The sequence below is a fragment of the Equus asinus genome, chromosome 16 (assembly GCF_041296235.1).
Source record: "Equus asinus isolate D_3611 breed Donkey chromosome 16, EquAss-T2T_v2, whole genome shotgun sequence".
Classification (NCBI taxonomy): Eukaryota; Metazoa; Chordata; class Mammalia; order Perissodactyla; family Equidae; genus Equus; species Equus asinus.
The window spans coordinates 41653497-41674518 of NC_091805.1; the positions used below are offsets into that span (position 1 = coordinate 41653497).

At 46.7% G+C, this 21022-nt stretch overlaps 2 protein-coding genes and 1 long non-coding RNA gene across 7 annotated transcripts in view; 2 read left to right on the forward strand and 1 right to left on the reverse strand.

The window, feature by feature from the left end:
- The window catches only part of ELAPOR1 (endosome-lysosome associated apoptosis and autophagy regulator 1), a 69849-nt gene extending 62721 nt beyond the window's left edge, over positions 1-7128 (forward strand). Inside the window, exons 16-23 of one of the 3 annotated variants that reach the window (XM_014835163.3) lie at positions 1761-1941; positions 2244-2340; positions 2828-2929; positions 4669-4795; positions 4873-5051; positions 5576-5741; positions 5985-6040; positions 6801-7128. In XM_014835163.3, coding sequence (XP_014690649.3) covers positions 1761-1941; positions 2244-2340; positions 2828-2929; positions 4669-4795; positions 4873-5051; positions 5576-5741; positions 5985-6040; positions 6801-6900 — 1008 coding nt within the window. In that variant the 3' untranslated portion in view covers positions 6901-7128. The remainder of the gene's footprint in view (positions 1-1760; positions 1942-2243; positions 2341-2827; positions 2930-4668; positions 4796-4872; positions 5052-5575; positions 5742-5984; positions 6041-6800) is intronic. The other 2 variants (XM_014835164.3, XM_014835166.3) reach the window with 2 other exon arrangements.
- Positions 1-16330, reverse strand: LOC123277630 (uncharacterized). Of its 2 annotated transcripts, none has more exons than XR_011494884.1 (5): positions 15726-16330; positions 4413-5225; positions 2625-2991; positions 1800-1964; positions 1-330 (listed from the first exon to the last, which is right to left on the reverse strand). It is a non-coding gene; the product is annotated as an uncharacterized lncRNA (long non-coding RNA). The 2 variants fall into 2 exon arrangements; XR_011494883.1 differs by having other exon boundaries at positions 15567-15824.
- Positions 15838-21022, forward strand: part of SARS1 (seryl-tRNA synthetase 1) — a 22003-nt gene continuing 16818 nt past the window's right edge. The window contains exon 1 of one of the 2 annotated variants that reach the window (XM_014835215.3): positions 15838-16105. In XM_014835215.3, coding sequence (XP_014690701.1) covers positions 15970-16105 — 136 coding nt within the window. In that variant the 5' untranslated portion in view covers positions 15838-15969. The remainder of the gene's footprint in view (positions 16106-21022) is intronic. The other variant, XM_014835214.3, reaches the window with a different exon arrangement.

Genomic DNA, 21022 nt, shown 5'->3' on the forward strand with positions numbered 1-21022 from the left:
CAAAGACAAAATAACGCCGTTTTATTATAATGTAAAGGTTTCTTCCTGTTCTCATATTCTTTATTTCTTACAGTCGAGAAATTACAATCTAAAATAAAGTGAGGGGCTGGCTTGGTGGTGCAGCGATTAAGTTCACACGTTCTGCTTCTTGGAGGCCCGGGGTTCGCCAGTTCGGATCCTGGGTGTGGACATGGCATGAGTTGGCAAGCCATGCTGTGGTAGGCGTCCCACATAGAAAGCAGAGGAAGATGGGCACGGATGTTAGCTCAGGGCCAGTCTTCCTCAGCAAAAAGAGGAGGATTGGCAGCAGTTAGCTCAGAGCTAATCTTCCTAAAAAAAAAAAATAAGTAAAATAAAATAAAATAAATTGAGATACCAGATTTAGCAATTTAACTCCATTTGTAATAAAATTTATGATATTGAAAATCCTACATTCTAAATGCTTAGTCCACTTGAATTTAAAATATTGAACAAATGATTTTGTATTAGCAAACAAGTTATATATTGATATTTCATAAATTTAACAATTTTGAAGGAACAATATCTCAATATTTCCTCTATACAAAGTCTCAGGGAAGAAGGGGTCTCAATTCCTACTGTCTTCCCGAGTTCTATGTGGTTTGGGCTGTTAAAGACTGGAGGAGAAGCAAACTTTCTTCCCTTGATAAATATTTTTCTTTTAAAGATTGGCAACTGAACTAACAACTGTTGCCAATCTTTTTTTTCCTGCTTTTTTTTTTCTCTTTCTCCCCAAATCCCCCCCAGCACACAGTTGTGTAATTTTTAGTTGTGGGTCCTTCTAGTTGTGGCATGTAGGACACCACCTCAACATGGCCCAATGAGCAGTACCATCTCCGAGCCCAGGATCTGAACCAGCAAAACCCCAGGCCGCCGAAGCGGAGCTGCAAACTTAACAACTCAGCCCCGGGGCCAGCCCCCACCTTTTTTAGTGTAACATGAAGTCTTCCTTCTTCTTTTTTTTGAGGAAGGTTAGCCCTGAGCTAACATCTGCTGCCAATCCTCCTCTTTTTGCTGAGGAAGACTGGCCCTGAGCTAACATTGTGCCCATCTTCCTCTACTTTCTCTGTGGGACGCCTGCCAGCATGGCTTGCCAAGCGGTGCCATGTCTGCACCTGGGATCTGAATCGGCGGACCCCGGGACCCTGGGCCGGTCCCCAATATTTTTTTAACGGAATAGGTTCCAATTGGTCCTAAGACGTCCTACCTCCAGGCAGGGAAGGGGCTGGTTATGGAGTCTGTTTTAACCCCCAGGAGTCACTGTCTGGAAAGTGCTTCCAGGACAAGCGTGGTGGAATCACACACCAAGGGAGACACAGAGGGCGAATGTGAACCAGGCCAGATGTTGAAATAAATTTCATGGGATCACTTACATATTTCAGTATCTGCCTAGAAAACTGACTAGGATAAGGAAGACCCTTAAGCGGTGGGCTGGTAGATTAGATCTCCAAATGCCACCATCGCAACCCTGCTCACATAAGGCTCCCAGGTGATGCCAAAGAAACAAAAAGACTGGGGATCTCTGGGCCAGAGTTCCAGAAGTCAGGACATCTAGGCCTTATTCTTTACTATTTTTTTTTAACCTGTCTTGTAATTAGAAATGGGATAAATCATTCCATTGCAACGTATCATTGGAAAGCTGAAGCTTTAGATGTAAAAATACTGTTCCCTCTTCCCTTTTGGGAGTTCTTCTGTGACCACCACTCCTTCCCACTTCTTCCTCCCCACATCCCCCTGCCCAGGGTAAGAAAATGTCTGTGTGCACCGACAATGTCACTGACCTCCGGATTCCTGAGGGTGAGTCAGGTTTCTCCAAATCCATCACAGCCTACATCTGCCAGGCGGTCATCATTCCCCCAGAGGTGACAGGCTACAAGGCCGGAGTGTCCTCGCAGCCTGTCAGCCTCGCTGATCGACTCATTGGTGAGTAACCCAGCTGCTCCAGCCTGTTTGAATTAGTATGTGTGTAAGAGAGCGTGAGGCTACCAGGCTCCAAGGTAGAAGGCCCCAGATGAAGGGCCCAACCTCTTTACCTCTGTTTTCTATTCCATCTTGGGTGCCAAGTGCCCCTGGGCCTCTGACAAACCTTTGGTTCACCCTTTCATGAGCCACTTGGCCTTGTGATGAGATGAAGGAAGGTTGCATGTGGACAGGTATTAAAAGAATGGAAGTGGTTGCCAGCTAATGCTGCTAGTGGGAACTAACTAGGAGCTCTAATTTGGCAGGGGTGACAACAGATATGACTCTCGATGGAATCACCTCCCCAGCTGAACTTTTCCACCCGGAGTCCTTGGGAATACCGGACGTGATCTTCTTTTATAGGTGAAAATGAGAGGCCAGGCTAATGCAAGTGAAACTTAGGGGTCCTCCACAATTTCTGTTGCATCCCTCCCTCCCCAGCCACCCACTGCTTATCAAGCCAGAACACATCCACGGTCTAGCAGATCTGCCCAGCAATGATAGCTAAAGACTGGGAGTTCCCTGATGGCAGCTTCTTGGGTATTACTGGGGCAGGTCTGCCCCTGGAGGCGGGGAGAAATATTGGATGATCTGTGGCTGATTTCCCTTCCTGCCTGGGGAGACTCCAGTGTTGTGTACATGCTAACCTTTCCTAGACCAGTGCATTTCCGCTTGACCAGATCTCCTGATCCCCACTCTCTCCGTGTGTAAACCAAGGCCTGTGCACTCTTATGCGTCAGGCTAGAGCCCAAGTCCTGACTTCCCCAGCAAGGGAATCGTTCCATGTTGACTTCACTTAGTGGCACAGATGAGTGACTCATTCTCCTGTGGGGGCTGGCTTTCTCTGCAGGTCCAATGATGTCACCCAGTCCTGCAGTTCTGGGAGATCAACCACCATCCGCGTCAGATGTAGTCCACTAAAATCTGTCCCTGGAAGTCTGTCACTGCCAAGGTAAAGGGACGTAACAAAGTCTCCCTTCCTTGGACTCACTCTATCCTCAGAGCCAAAGATTACTGAAAAAGGGAAAAAGAGACAACAGTCTGAGGTCCATTAATGGGCTCTTAGGGACACAGTCATGGCTCCAAACCCTCACTATTTAGATGTCAAGAATGAGGCAGAGGGGCCGGTCCCATGGCCGAGTGGTTAAAGTTCCACGCACTCCACTTCGCTGGCCCAGGTTCACAAGTTTGGATCCCAGGTGCAGACCTACTCCACTCATCCATCAGCCGTGCTGTGGAGGCATCCGCATACAAAGTAGAGGAAGATTAGCATAGATGTTAGCTCAGGGCTAATCTTCCTCAAGCAAAAAAAAAGGAGGATTGGCAATGGATGTTATCTCAGGGCGAATCTTCCTCACACACACACACAAAAAGGGGAATGAGCAGAAGGAAGAGTTAAAGCTACCTTCACATTCCCAGACCATTACGTGGGCAGCTGCATAGCAAAGTGGCTAACTGCTGGGGCTGAGAGCCACATTTGATTCATCTCCTCCGCTTACCAGCTATGCTATCATGGATACATTTCTTAACTTCTCTATTTCCTATCTTATCTCTTCTTCTTTTTTTCTTATCTATAAATTCAGATAATGATAAGTTTCCTCAGGAATTTATTGAAAGGATAAATGAGATTTGAGAACTTCTCATGGTGTCTGGCATGTACTTGCTATTATTAGGATTGGGAGGGGCCGGCCCGGTGGCACAGCGGTTAAAGTGCACACATTCCGTGCCAGCGGCCTGGGGTTCACCGGTTCGGATCCCAGGTGCAGACATGGCCCTGCTTGGCATGCCATGCTGTGGTAGGCGTCCCACATATAAAGTAGAGGGAGATGGGCACAGATGTTAGCTCAGGGCCAGTCTTCCTCAGCGAAAAGAGGAAGATTGGCTGCAGTTAGCTCAGGGCTAATCTTCCTCAAAAAAGAAAAAAAAAAAAAAGGATCGGGAAAGGTTTAGGGAATCCTAGGAATCTCTCCACAACTAAAAGACCCAATTCTGAGTTTAATAGCTGAGTGCACTAAATCAGAAACCCCGGGCTGCTGAGGTGGAGCACCTGAGCTTAAACACTCGCCACTGGCCCCACTCACCTCCGTTTTTTTTTTTTTCTCACATAACACCAACTAACATAGTGAGAGGCGCTAGGGTCTTGAAGAAGATGGTTTGGGAGATGCTGCTCCTGAGCAAAAACCAATCAGGGAGATGGGGGGCAAAGCAGGATGTTTTGGCCCAGCAGTGGTGTCAAAATGTAAGATCACTCTTCTTGTTCTAGAAACTGCACAGTAAAGTACATAGCAGATGTCCATGACCTGAAGCCCATTCCTGAACCCCACCCCCAGGAAGCCACAGCGAAGTGGCTTTTGCAAAATGTCACATGCCCATGGGGAGAACAGGAGCCTCTGATGGCTTGGTTGGGCAGCCACACTAGAGCTCAGACACCTTACCTTAGCTCTCATCTGATGTCAGCGGAAGCAAATGGGCAGAGGATGGGAAGTCTGGTGGAGGCTGGGAAGGCCTCTTATCATCAGGGAAACTGGAGAGCAAAACCTGTGTTAAGGACTAGTTGGAAGGATCCTGGTGGAGCTAACAGTTTGGCAAGGAGAGAATGGATCAGGGAAGCTATGAGATGACAGGATTCCAACCAGATCTTCCCCTCCAGTCCAGCAAGTGAGCACTCAAGTCTCCTTTCTGCCTTGCCAGCACTTGCTCTGATGGGACCTGCGATGGCTGTAACTTCCACTTCCTGTGGGAGAGTGTGGCCGCTTGCCCGCTCTGCTCGGCTGCTGACTACCACACTATCGTCAGCAGCTGTGTGGCTGGGATCCAGGTAGGTTTCTGTGCTTGGGGGCTTCCCAGGAGAGGAGGGAATGTGATATCAGAGTCCCTTGTTTTTCTTTCCAACAGAAGACTACTTACGTGTGGCGAGAACCAAAGCTATGCATGGGTGGCATCTCCCTGCCCGAGCAGAGAGTCACCATCTGCAAAACGATAGATTTCTGGCTGAAAGTAGGCATCTCTGCAGGCACCTGCACTGCCATCCTGCTCACCGTCTTGACCTGTTACTTTTGGAAAAAGAATCAAAAGTACATCCTGGGGTCTTGGAGTTTGGGGATGGACAGGGTTGGACCACTGAGCTGGGAGGAGAACATCTGAGAGTATAAATTCATGGGGCTTTTCTCTGAAGTTGGCCACCGACCCCATGACTCTGGCCACTTGCTGAGCCACTTTTCCAGTGTATGCCTTGTTTATCCTGGCTCCTGAAGAGAGAAGGTACCACATGGCAGTCTACAAATGGCTACTAGATTCCCAAAAGAAAAACAAAGAATATCTTTGATTTGTAACTGTTAATAATAAAAATGATGACTTTACCATTCTCATATTTCCATTAAGCTTTAAGATCACAGAAACAGCCCAGCCTTAAGGGAAAAAGATCACTGACCTAGGAGCCAGGATTCCTTAGCTCTATGCCCAGCCCAACACCATTTTGCTATGCTTCGTTCAGTTTCCTTAGCCATGGTATGGGAATACTGTTTATAGCCCAGCCTCCTTCCCCCTTTCCCTCTTATTCCACACTTTGGTGTCTTGTCTTTCCCATCCCGTTTCACAGGCTGGAGTACAAGTACTCCAAGCTGGTGATGAACGCCACCCTCAAGGACTGTGACCTGCCAGCAGCCGACAGCTGTGCCATCATGGAAGGCGAGGATGTGGAGGATGACCTCATCTTTACCAGCAAGAAGTCACTCTTTGGGAAGATCAAATCATTTACCTCCAAGGTAGGGAGCCTGACCAGTGCACTGAGGTCAGCCTGGAGGGCTGGAGAAGACACCAGTCCTAGGCCCCTGAATGGCCCCACACTGTTCAGGGACCACTACTCTGCTCCCCACCCTCCACACTATTGTTTCCCTCCACCCTGAAAATCCTGGCTTCTGCCTTCTGTATTTCCACACCAATACTCTTTCCCCTGGGGCCCAGGGCTGCTCTTGACCAGGCTCCTTCTCTCCCAACATGCACTCCAGTTGATGGACTGTTTGGGCCTTTTAACTTCCAGAAGGAGTACTGAACCATCCATGTTGTAAGAATCATTTCCCTTTTTTTTGGAGGGAGGGGAAGAGGTGATCTTTAGGATCAACTTCTGCAAGAAGTGAGGCTCTCCTTTGACCACTGGAGGGTGCTGTCCCCCAGATGTCTGGGCCCTGTCCTTTGGGGGCTGAGTCATAGCTAAGTCGAAGCTGTTCACCACTGAGCAATTCTGAGCTGGAAGAGTTGGCTCTGTGTAGGTGGGTGAGTGAGTTTGAAGCTCATAAATGCAATACAGACATCACTGTCGCTGGGGGTGGGGCCAGCAGAGAGCATGCAGGCAACTCCTCCAGGGCCACAGCCCTCTGCAGCCCCACTCTGCCAGCACCCACACCTCACTGCCCTGAACCAGTTCATCCAAACAGGTGTGGGTGGGGAGGGAGGGAAGAGGGGAGGAGAGGGCTGAGGGATGGTGAGGAAAGGAAGGTGGATAGGTGATTAGATTGCTGACTCTCGTTCCCTTTCTGCTGGCCTACCAGGCTGACTCCCTTGACCTCCTTAGATCTTGGGGGGCATTTTTTACCCATGGGAGAACAATTCACCCTGGGACCCTTGAGTCCTCACAACAGCAAAGATGCAAAGCAGGGGGTTTTAGAGATTTTTCTTATCCTCTGACTGAATGAAGGGAGCAAGAATAGAGGGTATCTTATGTCTGTGTTTCCACCAAGCCCCTGAAAGCAGAAATTCCATAAGGGTTCTTTCTGTCACCTATTTTCCATTTCTCTCCTTTGTTCTCCAAACTTGCCCCTGTGCAGCAGCCAGCTCCTGTCACCATCTCTCTTTCAGAGGACTCCTGATGGATTTGACTCGGTGCCACTGAAGACATCCTCAGGAGGCCCGGACATGGACCTGTGAGAGGCACTGCCCTGCCTCACCTGCCTCCTCGCCTTGGCACGTCACCTAGCAGGCCTGTAGCGATCTGGGTGCCAGCTTCCTGCAACACCCACTGCTGGAAATCTCTTCATTGTGGCCTTATCAGAAGAAGTTTGAATTTCAGATTTTTGTTTTTTTACAGAGTACCCAAGCCCTCCTTTCTGCTTGCGTCAAACCTGCCAAATATACCCACACTCTGTTTGTATATTACTCCCTTGCCTGCATCTTGTTTCTCCAAGTGGCTCAGCCGCCGGAGCCATAGCTTCACCTGCTCATAGTGCTTACAACTCTGGAATGAAAATATTTCTCTCTTCCTACATATAGAAACTACTTCCTCTGTCCTCCTATTGCAGGGCAGAAGCAGCTGGCAGTTTCCCTGATCATATGCCCCCGGCTCATGGTCTCTTTAGGAGAGAAGCTGGGTGAGGACGGGCTTGGCATTCCCAGTGGACCGTCTTCATGGTAGCCTGAATTCATCTCTCCCGGAAAACCAGCTCAAACTGAGTGTAACGGATAGGCCAAGGGCCAGGGGAGTAAGGCCTGGGTAAGAAAAGGCTTGATAAGCACAAAGAGACGCAATAAGGAAGCTTTTGTTTGTTTGTTTTAGGAAGACTGGCCCTCAGCTAACATCTGTTGCCAATCTTCCTTTTTTTTCTTTTCTCCCCAAAGCCCCAGTATATAGCTGTATGTCCTAGTTGTAAGACATTCTAGTTCTTCTATCTGGAATGCTGCCACAGCATGGCCTGATGAGTGGTGCTATGTCCGCACCCAGGATCCAAACCAGCGAACCCTGGGCCACCAAAGTGGAGTGAGCAAACTTAACCACGGGGCCACGGGGCTGGCCCTAGAAGCTTTTGTTTTGTTTTATTTTTTAAACTAGGTACTTTAGGGGCCAGCCCCGTGGCGCAGTAGTTAAGTTTGCACGTTCTGCCGCGACAGCCCGGAGTTTGCAGGTTTGGATCCCAGGTGCGGACATGGCACTGCTTGGCACGCCATGCTGTGGAAGGCGTCCCACATAGAAAGTAGAAGAAGATGGGCACAATGTTAGCTCAGGGCCAGTCTTCCTCAGCAAAAAGAGGAGGATTGGCAGCGGATGTTAGCTCAGGGCTAATCTTTCTCAAAAAAAGTAAATAAATAAAATAAACTAGGTACTTCATTTCCTTTTCTTAAGTAAGCGATAAATATTCTCACTGGAGCCGAAGGGAAAAGTTCATCAAGAAAGGGCCCAAAGCTCTAGTGGGTCTCTTGTCTCCATTTTTTTTTTTTTTTTTTTTACCTCCCACTATCTCCCTGTGACACTATAGAGAACCAGGTAAGCCCCAAACCCTGATGTTCTCGCCTCGTTCTCTGTCTGCTCTTATACACAGAGATGACACACCCTGCCAGTGAGGGAAATTCCCCGTTCTTGAGTCCCCATTCCTAGAGGCTTGGGCCATGTCATGGAATAGGGGTATCATATTTTGAAAGAACACAAGGAGGCCAAGGTTTTGTTTTGGGTTTTTTTGCTGAGGAAGATTCGCCCTGAGCTAACATCTGTGCCAATCTTCCTCTATTTTGTATGTGGTTCACCACCACAGCATGGCTGCTGACGAGTGGTATAGGTTTGTGCCTGGGAACCAAATCCACGCTGCCAAAGTGGAGCATGCTGAACCTAACCACTGGTCACAGGGTCAGCCCCCAAGGCCAAGGTTTTAATGCGGCCTTACTGGAGTAGACCTGAGATGGCCATGATGTCTGCTTCTGAGCTTACCTCACCTGCTCAGCCACAGAATAAACAGCTTCCAGGCTAGCCAAAAAAGGAATTGACTCCCAGCCCATACCCCAGCTGCAGAATCAGATCAGTCTTCAAAGAGGAAAGACTAGAGGAGTTGAACAAGGTGTTCACCAAACAGGGACACTTTGCACTTTCCTTTTTCCTGTTCCCATTTCCTTTGTGTGCTAAAAAACTAAAAAGACGTCTGGCCCCAATTTCTGGCAGCACCCTCTTGAAAGGTGAGTAAAGAGAGTGTCCTCTGTGCCCCTGTTCTCCACTTTTACACCAAGTGTGATCGATGAGCTTTAAGTAACTAGAATGGTAAAACCAGAGCGAGGGTTTAAATTCCCTTTTTCTTTCAACTACTAACAATTCTCCCTCACTGACTATCTCTTGGTCAAGGGCCCAGTGGCCCATGATTTGTGCCTGTCTCCTTTCTCAAATGGCCATTTGGTGACCAGATGGTAGGTATAGAAAGGAGATGGCATTTCTAAGTGGTTTGTCTGCCACAAAACTGTTTGCTGATCCTGATTAGCCATTGCTGCCCTAGTAGTGGTCTTACAAAAAGGTCACTGAGAACTGGAGCCCTGCTATAACTTCGGGCCAACGACAGATCACTGAGGGCAGGCAGTCCCTTTGGTTCAATAAATCTAGAAGCTTTTCTTTGGCATCCAAATTCTCCCTCCTCCTGTGGGAGTCAGGCTCTCAGAACCTGTGGCTATGTGGGAATTCCTCCCAATGGATGTAGATAGCTAGCTCGTGAGCTCCAGCCTAAAATTTTCTGTAGTCTCAGCAACACCTTGGGCATCTGCTTTCCCACCAAATAACTTTCTTTTGTGACAAAGGCTACAGAAGGTACTTAGTACATTATTCTGTTGACTTTATTGTGGACTGCCCCCAGAGCAACCTCAAACTCCACTGACTTAGTCATAAAACCTTAGGGATCTTCTTTTCACTATTCCGTAGTGTACCAACTTCTACAGATCTTCCCTGTGTCCTGCCAGGAACTCCTGAGTTATGCTATCCGGGTCACCTGTTGCTCCTTTAGCATCTTAGACACATGTTAGATATTTTTTAACAGCTCTGTTAGAGAGATATAATTAACATCCCATACAATTTGCTCACTTTAAACGTACAATTCAATGGGTTTTAGTGTATTCACAGAATTGTGCATCCATCACCACAATCAATTTCAGAACAGACACATGTTAGATTTTATATGGGAAAAGCCTTTAGCCCTTGAACTTAGGCTATGGTGGTTTGCACAAGCTACTGGGGGAGGACATGTGGGCTCAGGAGATAAACTATTTACATCCTATTTGGTTACCTGGAGTCCTAGAACACACAACTAACTCTCATCATGTAGGCACCACCTGCCTTTGGCTGGGAATACAAATGAAGATTGTGTTTTCAAGGACCAGGGGATTTCTTATGCCAACAAAACTTTTTTTTTGGTCTGACTTTACATTAAAGATAAGACTGACTATATTTATACAACAGAGACTTTGTAATGGATTTTTCAGCTTTGTGAAACCAAACTTTATCTCATCAAGACTGATTGGATATCCTTTTTACTCTGTACTCCAAGAGTAGTTTGTTAGGGGATGGGACTTGCATGTCATTCTTTTTTGTGTGAAATAAAAACATATCTTTCGAGTTGTTCTCCTTGAACATGGGTTGGGTCACTGGATGGGTGAGCGAGAAATGGTAAGTGTCTTTGACACTTACACTGAAGATGAGAAAGATTCTGGAACCCCAGAGTGACAGAAAAGAGCACACTCTGGAACAATACAGACCCAGGCTAGAAGCCTCTTACCACCTATTGAGGAATCAGCCAACAGCCAAAGGCTCAGTTTCCACAATAATAAAATGCAGCTAATGATACCTTACCTCCCAAGATCGGATGAGGATCAAAAGAGATAACACATAAGATCTTAGCATGTTAGTTCCCTTCCCTTCCAGTTCAGTTTTCTCTCAGGTGGCATTGAGGCCAGCAACACAACAATGTGTCCACAAATACAAGCAAAATTAGCTGCTTTGGGTGTGAGGCGGATGATAATAGACTAGGTGCGGATAAAATCCTAGGGAACATCAAGGACTGACCTTTTCCCAGAGTAGCTGGATCTTCCTGCTCCAGTCCTTCCTTCACTCTAGTTGAGGGCACTCGATCCCCTGCAAAGAATCCCCCTCAGCTGGTTGGTTGTGACTCACATCTGTTTTGACTGAGTGGTACCTGGGTTGTAAGGGTGGTTAAATGTTTTAAATATCACTCCTGCTTGTAGGATAAAGTCTAAACTCTTAAGTAGGACAGCAGGAAAGGAAACTCATGTTAATTTGGCTTCTCTATGTGTCAAGCCTGCACTAGGTAGTTTCACAGCATTGCCCACTAGTTCTCAGAACAGCCTTAAAGGTAGGTCCCAGCCCCATTACAGCAGATGGAGAAGCTGCGTCTCCAACAGATTCAGTAATGTGGTGTACAACAGTGAAGAGACGATGACATGGGAGCACGCAGTTCACTTACATGAATTCAGCCACATACTGTGCAGGGCCCTAGTGCATCAAACAAGCAACAGACCTGACCAAGCGTGAAACCGGGGGGGCACGCAGGGAAACGTGGGGATGATTTTAAGTTTCCCAATCACCGACAAAGTGAAACGCATTGTCAGGTGACCAGGCAAGAAGATACTAATGACTTGGTCTAAATCTTAAAGAAAGCATTTAATTAATCAAGAACCACAGAGCAACAATGGCTATTGAAGAGACAGGAAATTGATGTAGGGTTGCATATACAAAACTTTATGAATAAATGAAGAGCTATTCAAGGAGTATTTGGAATATAAACTAATTCCATTTTAGTGCTGAAATTAATAATCCCACATAAAGTGCAATTCCCTGTAAGATGTGGTGGGAGTGTGGTAGGAGAATTGACACCTCACTCCAGTTCTAACAGAGGGAGAGGCAGGATCAAAGCATCCCCAGGTCCTGGCAGCTTTCCCCTGACCCATGCTATTTTTAAACTGTTCTTCCTTGGTTGCCCAAGGACAGTAACATCAACTTCCTTTGTTACTATCTCTCTGATAGAAGGGTGTGGGCAGCTGCCAGCTTGAGCTTGCTTGTCAGTTCCTCCAGAAAGAGAAAGAGAAATGCTACTGTACTGTGGGAACCTAGAAGGGTGCTGAACCCATCTGCGGTCAGGGAGAAGAGGGCATCAGAGAAGGCTTCCAGAAGGAAGGAGGAATTAACCAGTTTGGAGGAACAGGGGAGGGAAAGGGAGTTCCACATAGAAGGAGCTTGTACAAAGGCACAGAGGCAAGGAGGGGGCTACAAGCAGCTAGGTATGCGGAGTGTGAGGAGAGAATGCCAAGAGGTAAAGAGGGAAGATGCTAGAGAAGCTCTGGTAGGAGGGCAGACCACGAAGGGCTTTGCAAGCTATGTTTGGACGTTCTCCTGAGGGCAACAGGTAGCCACTGAAGGCTTCTAGCAGGGGAATGAGAGGACAGGGCTTGCTTGCCAAACACTGAGAAATCCTACTCCAAATCCAAGACAAAAAGAGGAATGCAAAGAGGTACGAGGGGCCAGCCAGGTCGCACAGTGGTTAAGTTCAGTGCGCTCCACTTCAGTGGGGTGCAGACCAACACCACACATCAAGCCATGCTGTGGCAGTGATCCACATACAAAACAGAGGAAGATTGCCATGGGTGTTAGCTCAGGGCCAGTATTCCTCAAGCAAAAAGAGGAGGATTGGCAACAGATGTTACTTTAGGGTCACTCTTCCTCACCAAAAAAAAAAAAAAAAAAAAAAAAGAGGTGCTAAAGTGAGGCCCAAGAGAGCCCTCCCATATAAGCCAGCTCTGAACTGGTGAAAACTGAGGATGGCATCTATGGCTGGGTGCCCTGCCCTCTTTTCTTGCTCCCTCTCTGCAGGTACTTATTCCCTCTGGGCTGCCCCCTAGCTTCCCAGGACCCCCAAGGCAGTTTCTCACCTAGGATTCTGCTCCCTGATCCTGGCACAAGCTTCTAACCCCTCAGCCTACTCCCTGCAACTCACCTAGCCAAGGGGATGTAATAAGCACCCACCATGTGTAAGGTGCTGGGCTAGGTCCTGTGGAGATAAAGATGTAAATATCCAATGGTCCTTGCCCTATGAGAAAAAGCCACATTTTCTAGCTAAGCTCCTCAAGGCCCTGTTTTCTGCTAAGGAATGTTAACAAAGGGACAAGCCCAAACAGACTATTTTAGACACTTACCAGCATTGAGCTTTCGGCTCCATTGCTTAACCTCCCTGGGCTTAGTTTCTTCCTATAGAAGATAAAGGGGTTGGCCTAGCGGTTTTCCAGTTGGGGGTCCTTGAACCCCTGGGTCCTCAGATGCAGCACCCAAAAACTATTCTCAGCATTAAAGCCTAACAGAAATCACACATCCAAAAGTGGTATGGCCTCATGCCGTCACTTCATAACTAAAGGATGACGTTTATTTGTTTTGTTTTTGTGTTAGCTTCTGGCAGGAATTACTCAGAAATGCTAGTTGGCAGCCCTATATGTCTCATGAATAAGAAGGGAAAATGAGTTATTGCTTTTTAAATCATGCTTGTTAGACAAAGATATTTTATTTTATTTTTTATTTATTTATTTATTTTTGGAAGATTAGCCCTGAGCTAACGTCTGCTGCCAATCCTCCTCTTTTTGCTGAGGAAGACTGGCCCTGAGCTAACATCCGTGCCCATCTTCCTCTACTTTATATGTGGGATGCCTACTACAGTATGGCTTGCCAAGCAGTGCCATGTCCACACCCGGGATCTGAACCCATGAACCCCAGGCTGTCAAAGCAGAACGTGTGCACTTAACCGCTGCGCCACTGGGCCGGCCCAGACAAAGATATTTTAAAACATAGGGGACAAGGTGATGAAATGGTTAGGAATTATTAGGCTACTGGGGCTGGCCCCATGGCCTAGTGGTTAAGTTTTGCGTGCTCTGCTTTGTGGTCCAGGTTCGGTTCCCAGGCACAGACCTACACCACTTATCAGAATCCACTCTGTGGTGGTGACCCACATATAAAATAGAGGAAGACTGGCACAGATGTTAGCTCAGGGTGAATCTTCCTCAGCAAAAAAAAAAAAAAAAAGAGGAATTAGGCTAGCAGATAGCTAAGAGTCACCTCCAGCTCTAAAACTCCTACGATTCTAAGCTGATAAATGAAGTATGCTATTGTGTTAGTTTGTTATACTCATCAGACAACATAAGCATTTTAAAGGAAGATGTCTGTTATCTGATGATAAGACTAATAGTAAAAATTCCTAAGGAAATTTGGAGAGGCCAGAATTTTAAGGTCATCCTTCCAATTATACTGATGACCTCCTTAAAGGATTGGCCCAGTGGCCCTCCTCCCTGAGGCCTGGGCCCCAGGGCAGTCTCAGGAACACCCATCACTGTTTTGAAACTTAGCAGACAATAAGTTGGCAGTGCCTTCACTGACAGGGAAGCAGTCAGATCCCCACCACAGGCCTTGCCCTCAGAAGATGCCAAGGAACCCAAGGCTTCAAGGACAGTCTTCTTATATGTTTTCTTCCTAGACCACAGCTCCCTACCCCTCCTGTCTACTGGTTTTAGATCTAACATTCTGGGCAAGTGGAACCTAGAGGGGCAAACCCAGACCACCCCCTTCCAAGCCTCCCTCTGGATCACCACTTGTCAGCTCCACACTGTTAGCCCTGTCCTACATCTCAAGAGTTGGCTTGGCAGAGGCTTGCTGGGGAGTAGGGAAAGCAATGCCACATCATCATCACAGGTGCACATGCAAGTGGTGTAAGACCAAGAAGGTCTTAGCACAGCTAGCTTTGGGGCATTCGTGCGGAGCTCTAGAGTCTCTGTTAGGTGGAAGGATGGGGAACACCTATCCCCACATCCTCCTAATAATCTCATTATCAGGGAGATTCTTTGATAACTTTGGCTCCAATCAGCCACCAGAATATTTCACTGTAAAAGCCTGAATGTTATAAAATGAACATAGGAAGAAATCTTTGTTCAAGGAATTTTCAAACAGATCCAAGATATGGCCTCAGTACTTTGTACTGCCTTCAAATCTGCTAAATGGTTTCCCCTTGGGTAAACTTCCTCAAGTGTTTCTCTAAAAGATTCCATTTGCACTTTTCCAACTCTATGATCTTAAGGGTTGGTAAAGGAACATTTTGGTTCACCCAATAATCAGACTAAGAAAGGTATCCTAGCTCTAGGGCAAGAGAGCAGGAATCTTGAGTTGAGGTATCCAGGGACTAAAATACATAGTCATACCCTTGTTTCAAGATGGAGAAGAGAGCAGAGGCTCAAAGAGAGGGTCCAGTCTTAGGATCCAAGCTTGTAAGATAGTGACAAACAAACAGCAAGCCATAGGATACTGGAGTATATGAGGAAGCCATTTGGTGTAAACCTAATTCGGCCTAACCATGTGTTTTTTTTCCAAAAGGGCCTGACCTGGCCTTTGAGCATCCAATGTACATCTGCTTTAAGCATTTGCTATATCCCAAAAACGGGAGCAAATGGCCTTAAGATAAACATGCAACTTCCCCCACATGGGCATTTCTAAGGATAAGCGTCTCTCCCCAGGCTAGGAACTGATTGCTGTACTCACCTGTGACCACCCAGCTCCAGACAACAGACCTGCCACCAGCTGTATCCATCCAGACAGCAGATCTACTACCTGCTGTGTGAATAGCTGTGCTGTGCCGGCTAGATAGATAACCTCGTGACTCTTGTAAAAGGGACATTCCTATCACATGTGATGTACACTCTTTGTTCCAAGAGGGTATATAACCATTCTGTGCACCCCACTTCTTTGGTGCCCTTCCTTGGTGAAGGAAGGCACCAGGCCAGCCCTCAGATCTGGCTCATAATAAACTCACCTCAATTTTCATTTACAGATTGGTTATGGATTATTTTCACCGACAAGAGAAACCGGCATCTACCAGAGGCGCCAGCTTCCGAGCCAGTGATCATTTTGGCAGGCCTCTGCCTAGCCTGAGATTTGGCCTTTAACACGAGGAAGCAACTGAGGCACTCACTTTTCCGGGGCAATCAGAACCCCTAGAGGCAGGGAGAACGCAGAGTACGGGACAACGCCAGAGCCACACCCTGACACAGTACTAGAGGCCCATAGCCGCCTCCGGCCGAGAGGGGGCGCCCTTGCACGCCCACTGCGCCTGCGCGGGGAAGGCTGGTCAGCGCGCCGGCGCAGTGCGTCGGTCTCAGGCGGACTGCCGCGGTGAGTTCCTGACTTCTCTTACTGTTAGCGCTGGTGAAGGAAACATGGTGCTGGATCTGGATTTGTTTCGGGTGGATAAGGGAGGGGACCCAGCCCTCATCCGAGAGTCGCAGGAGAAGCGCTTCAAGGACCCGGGACTAGTGGATCAGCTGGTGAAGGCGGACGGCGAGTGGCGACGATGTAAGTTCCAGGACGCGCGGCGTATCCCGGGTCCTAATTCCAGTTTCATCTTTCGGATCGCGTTACCGCTCCTGCGGCCACAGCTTCCTCCCACGTTGCAGTGGCTCCGAGGCGCTCTCTGTCCCCTAAACGCACCCTGAGACTGGGACCGTCCCACTTCTTCCTCCGCCGGGCGGTGCGAGCTCTCTTCCACGCGTGCTCCCGGCGGTCGCTGCTTCTCGGGCTGGGGAGGAGCAGGGCGCATGCGCACCAAGAGCTGTCAAGCCTCGCCACACCGGTAGCTCGCAGAAAGCCAGGGCGGGAGGGTTGGGGGTCTCCCCTTTGCTAACCCTATCTTTGGTCGTCTCCGGTCTTTTTCTCATCTTCAGCAAGGCCAGAGTGGTCTCCCTCTGTTTTGATAGAATCTGAGAGTGAGTCACATCTGCAGCGCAATACTTCCACTCCACCCATATTGGAAGCAGTTGGGCACTTTGGAGGCCGCCCCTGGCTAAAAGCAGTGATCCCGGAACCTGTGGGAAGGCCGTCCCCCTGACCTGTAGGCATACCTTTAAGGATCGAGAAAAATCTTTCCGTTGTAGATCAGACACGGGGAGAGGGGTGAGATGAGGCAAGAAAAAGCTTGTAATTTGAGGCTGTTTAATTGTGGTTTGTGGCAGTTTTCCGGAAAAGACATTGGCAGATTTGAGCTAGAACCTGGAACTGATCCGGGCATCTTTCGTGGAGCTAAATAAAACCACAGAACCCTTGCCTATCAACCTCTGCCTAGATTAACTGGAGTAGGCACTGATTGGCCCGATGCTGTCAAGCACGTGTGCTTCGTTTTGTCTGATGCAATAGGTCTGCAACCAGCTGAGAGCCAGGTTTGTGACAGCACGCTGCAAAGGCAGTCGCTGTCCGAGCGTGTGGTGGATTTCTATTAGGAAAATTGATTTTCCTAAATTTATAAGTGTATTGCGCCCCAAGAGAGTATGTGTTTAGCTCGGGTTGTCAGCTGATTCTGTATGCAGCAGTCTGTCTAATGTAGTAGTTTGACTGTGAGATCCGGCTACCTGAATCGGAAGTCTTGAGTTGCAGTGGAATTAAATTAAATGGAAGGAAAAACTAGACTGGCCACTGTTTTACTGAGTCAGGAGTATCAGATTTTTGTGTCAGTCTAGCCATTGTCCAGTGCTGAATGGCTTTGAATGTGTTAGCTAGTCTCTTGTGTATAATGTACACATCCACAGGAAGTTCTGTCCCTTACCTGACGAGTGGGTGTGTGGTGAGGGGGTGAGTTCTTCAGGGACAAGGTTGTGTTTCGGTCATCTCCATGTCCCAGTACCTACCTTATACATGTATATACAGCATATACATGTACGCAAGCATACATATAAATCCAGTACCTAGCACTGCACTTGGTCCTTGGTAAGGCCTGGACAAAGGTTTGTTGAATTCATGAATATCTTCTGTGTTCAGAGCACCTTGCCTTTCTGTATGAAAAGTAGTTTATGTAGTTTATTTTCAACACATCTATTGATTAGACTCTTTTCTACCTGACCTCCCTTACCAATGTTCTCTTTGTAGCCAAAGGGAGTTAATGATTTTTTCCAAGTTACTGGCTGCCCAAGCTGGGCATTGACAGGTCTTGTATCAAGGTTCTTTTATATCTGAATCTCGGATCAGAGGTTATCATTATCTGCAACATCTATCGTTAGCTGCAGCAAGCATTTATTACCTAGAGCCAAGTTATGAACTCAGATCGTGTTCCCTGACTGAGGACACAGCAGGCTTCACGAGGCCCTCCATTACAGCTATACCTGTTTGTCTGCCTGTAGACCTCCAAGGTGCCGGCGGGACTCTGTGTAGAAGACCCCAGGAGGCTGACAGAACTTAGAGATACAGCACCACATCAGAGCATACCACAACTCTTCTAACTCCAAGGATTCCATCTGTGATTTCTTCTTTTTAATTCAGCGTAATATAATCAGGACACATTTGGGCATATGAGAAGCATTTGTCTCGACTATTCTAAAGCCAGTAGATTTCCATGTATCTTGAAATCGACTGCTAACTACAGGAATTCTCTCCTCCCCTCAGAAGTGCTGTCCTGAATGAGATTTCTCTTTACTATCCATTGAAGTTGTTATTTCCTCTTAACCCTACTGCACACATCTGAAGCCAGGCCCTTATTGTCAGAATAACTTTCTAGCTGCTTTCAGTTTTACCTCGTCTTGGGCCACATCTAGGATGTGATCTTTTTGGAATGCAAGTCTAATCCTTTTACTTCCAGGCTTAAGTTTTGCAGTGACATTCATACCTAAAAGCAGTGCTATCTGACAAAATATAATGTGAGCCACACGTGTAATTGTAAATTTTCTTGTAGCCACTTAAAAAACGTCAAGAGGGGCTGGCCCAAAAAATGTCAAGAGGGGCCGGCCCAGTGTTGCAGCGGTTAAGTGTGCACATTCCGCTTCAGCGGCCCGGGGTTCGCCTGTTCAGATCCCGGGTGCGGACATGGCACTGCTTGGCAAGCCATGCTGTGGTAGGCGTCCCACATAGAAAGTAGAGGAAGATGGGCACGGATGTTAGCTCAGGGCCAGTCTTCCTCAGCAAAAAGAGGAGGATTGGCATCAGATGTTAGCTCAGCGCTAATCTTCCTCAAAAAAATATATAAATAAATAAAAATTTTAAAAAAGTCAAGAAAAACAGATGAAATTAATTTTAGTAATATATTTTAACTCAATATGCCCCAAAAATTGTATTTTCAACACATAATCAATATAAAAAATTATTGAGTTAGTTTACATTCTCTTTTTTATAAATCTTTGAAATGTGGTGTATATTTTACAACTTACAGTACATCTCGATTCAAGCTAGGCATGTTTCAAATGCTCAATAACCACATATAGCTAATGGCTACCATATTGCACAGTGTAGCCTTAAAGCATAAAAATTCAAATTTCTTAGCACAATTTACGAAGTCCCACCTAACTTCCTGGTTTTATCATCTGCCACTCTCCCACAGATGCCCTCCACTCTTTCTTCTAGCCTTGTAATGCTACTTGTATACTTTTTTTTTTTTTTGAGGAAGATTAGCCCTGAGCGAACATCTGCTGCCAATCCTCTTTTTGCTGAGGAAGACTGGCCCTGAGCTAACATCCGTGCCCATCTTCCTCTATTTTTTTTTATATGTGGGATACCTACTACAGCATGGCTTGCCCAGCAGTGCCATGTCTGCACCTGGGATCTGAACCGGTGAACCTCAGGCTACCGAAGCGGAACATGTGAACTTAACCACTGCACCACCAGGCCCGGCTCCTACTTGTATATTCTTTTGATCTCAGACCTCTTAACTTCAAGTTCATGGGCCCACATGCAATAAGCCTATCACTGAGACTCAGTGCTTGGAGATGAAGAAAGGTTTACTCAAATTCGACAAAACAAGAAGGTGAGAGGATAGATTCTCTCAAATCCACCTTCCCAAAAGAAGTAAGCAGGGGATCTTTATAGAGCTAAGGGGCTTGGGAAGAGGTGTTTCAGAGAAACAAAGGGGAAATGTGTGTTTATTTCACTCCAGATAAGCCCTTGGGCAGTCTGACTTCTGGGTATCAACTGGCAGCTGGGGGCTGGTTATCTAGTGACCATAAATTCCTTAAAGGCATTCTTCATATGCAAAACAAGCTCATAAATCCTTGTGACCCTGAGTCAGCCACCCCTCAGTTAAACAGGAAAACAGCAAGTTAACAAGATTAATTTCTTTTCATCTGTGTCTGTGTTGGGAACAAGCTCAAAGGGTAATCATGTTCTTATTGAATATTTACAGTAACCCTCAGGTACCCTGCTTCACTTGCACACATCCATCACTGTTGCTTCTTCTTGGAATATTCTCTGTCGGGGTGCTGCCCCTACTCCCATCAGCCCCCTTTGCCACCCAACTCTGCTCCCTTGGCACTACCTCAATTGCTGAGTGCTCTCCATATATTATCTAATATGGCTCTGTTGTGGCAGTTATACTATTTTTATATGCAACTTTTTAAAACTTATTTTTCATTGAGATGTAATGTTTTCAATAAAGTGCACAGATCTTAATTTTTTTTTTCTTGAGGAAGATTAGCCCTGAGCTAACTACTGCCAATCTTCCTCCTTTTGCTGAGGAAGACTGGCCCTGAGCTAACATCCATGCTCATCTTCCTCTTACTTTCTATGTGGGACGCCTACCACAGCATGGCGTGCCCAGCGGTGCCATGTCCGCGCCTGGGATCCAAACTGGTGAACCCCAGGCCGTCGAAAAGCGGAACGTGCGAACTTAACCGCTGTGCCACCGGGCCGGACCCCTAACATTATTCTTAATGATGAAATAGTGAACGCTTTCTCTCCAAGGTTGGGAACAAGACAAGGATGGCTACTGTCACCACTTCTAATCAATATCACTGCTGGAGGTTCCAGACAGTATGATATAAGGCAAGGAAAAGAAATAGAAGATCAGAACAGAAGTAAAACTGTCGTTATTTGCAGGTGACTTGATTGTGTATGGAGAATCTGAACTATTAAAACTAAATAAATTTAACACGATCACTGTATATAATATACAGAATCAGTGACATTTCTGTGTGTGAATAACAATTGCAAAGCATCTGATAGAAATATATTTAATAAATGACATTCAAGATCCCTACACTGAAAACTACAATACATTGCTGAGAGAAATTGAAGATAGTGAAGAGATATGCTATGTTCATTGATTGAAACCTTCAGCTTTAATATTGTTTTTGAATTTTGTTTTCTTTTATTTCCCAGTACCTAGCATGGTGTTTTCTTTTATATTCCCAACACTTCAATACTTAGCATAGGGCCTTGCAAATAGGAGGGACTAAATAATTTTTAAAAACTTTTTATTTCAAAATAGATAGAGCTTGGGGCGGCCTGGTTGTGTAGTGG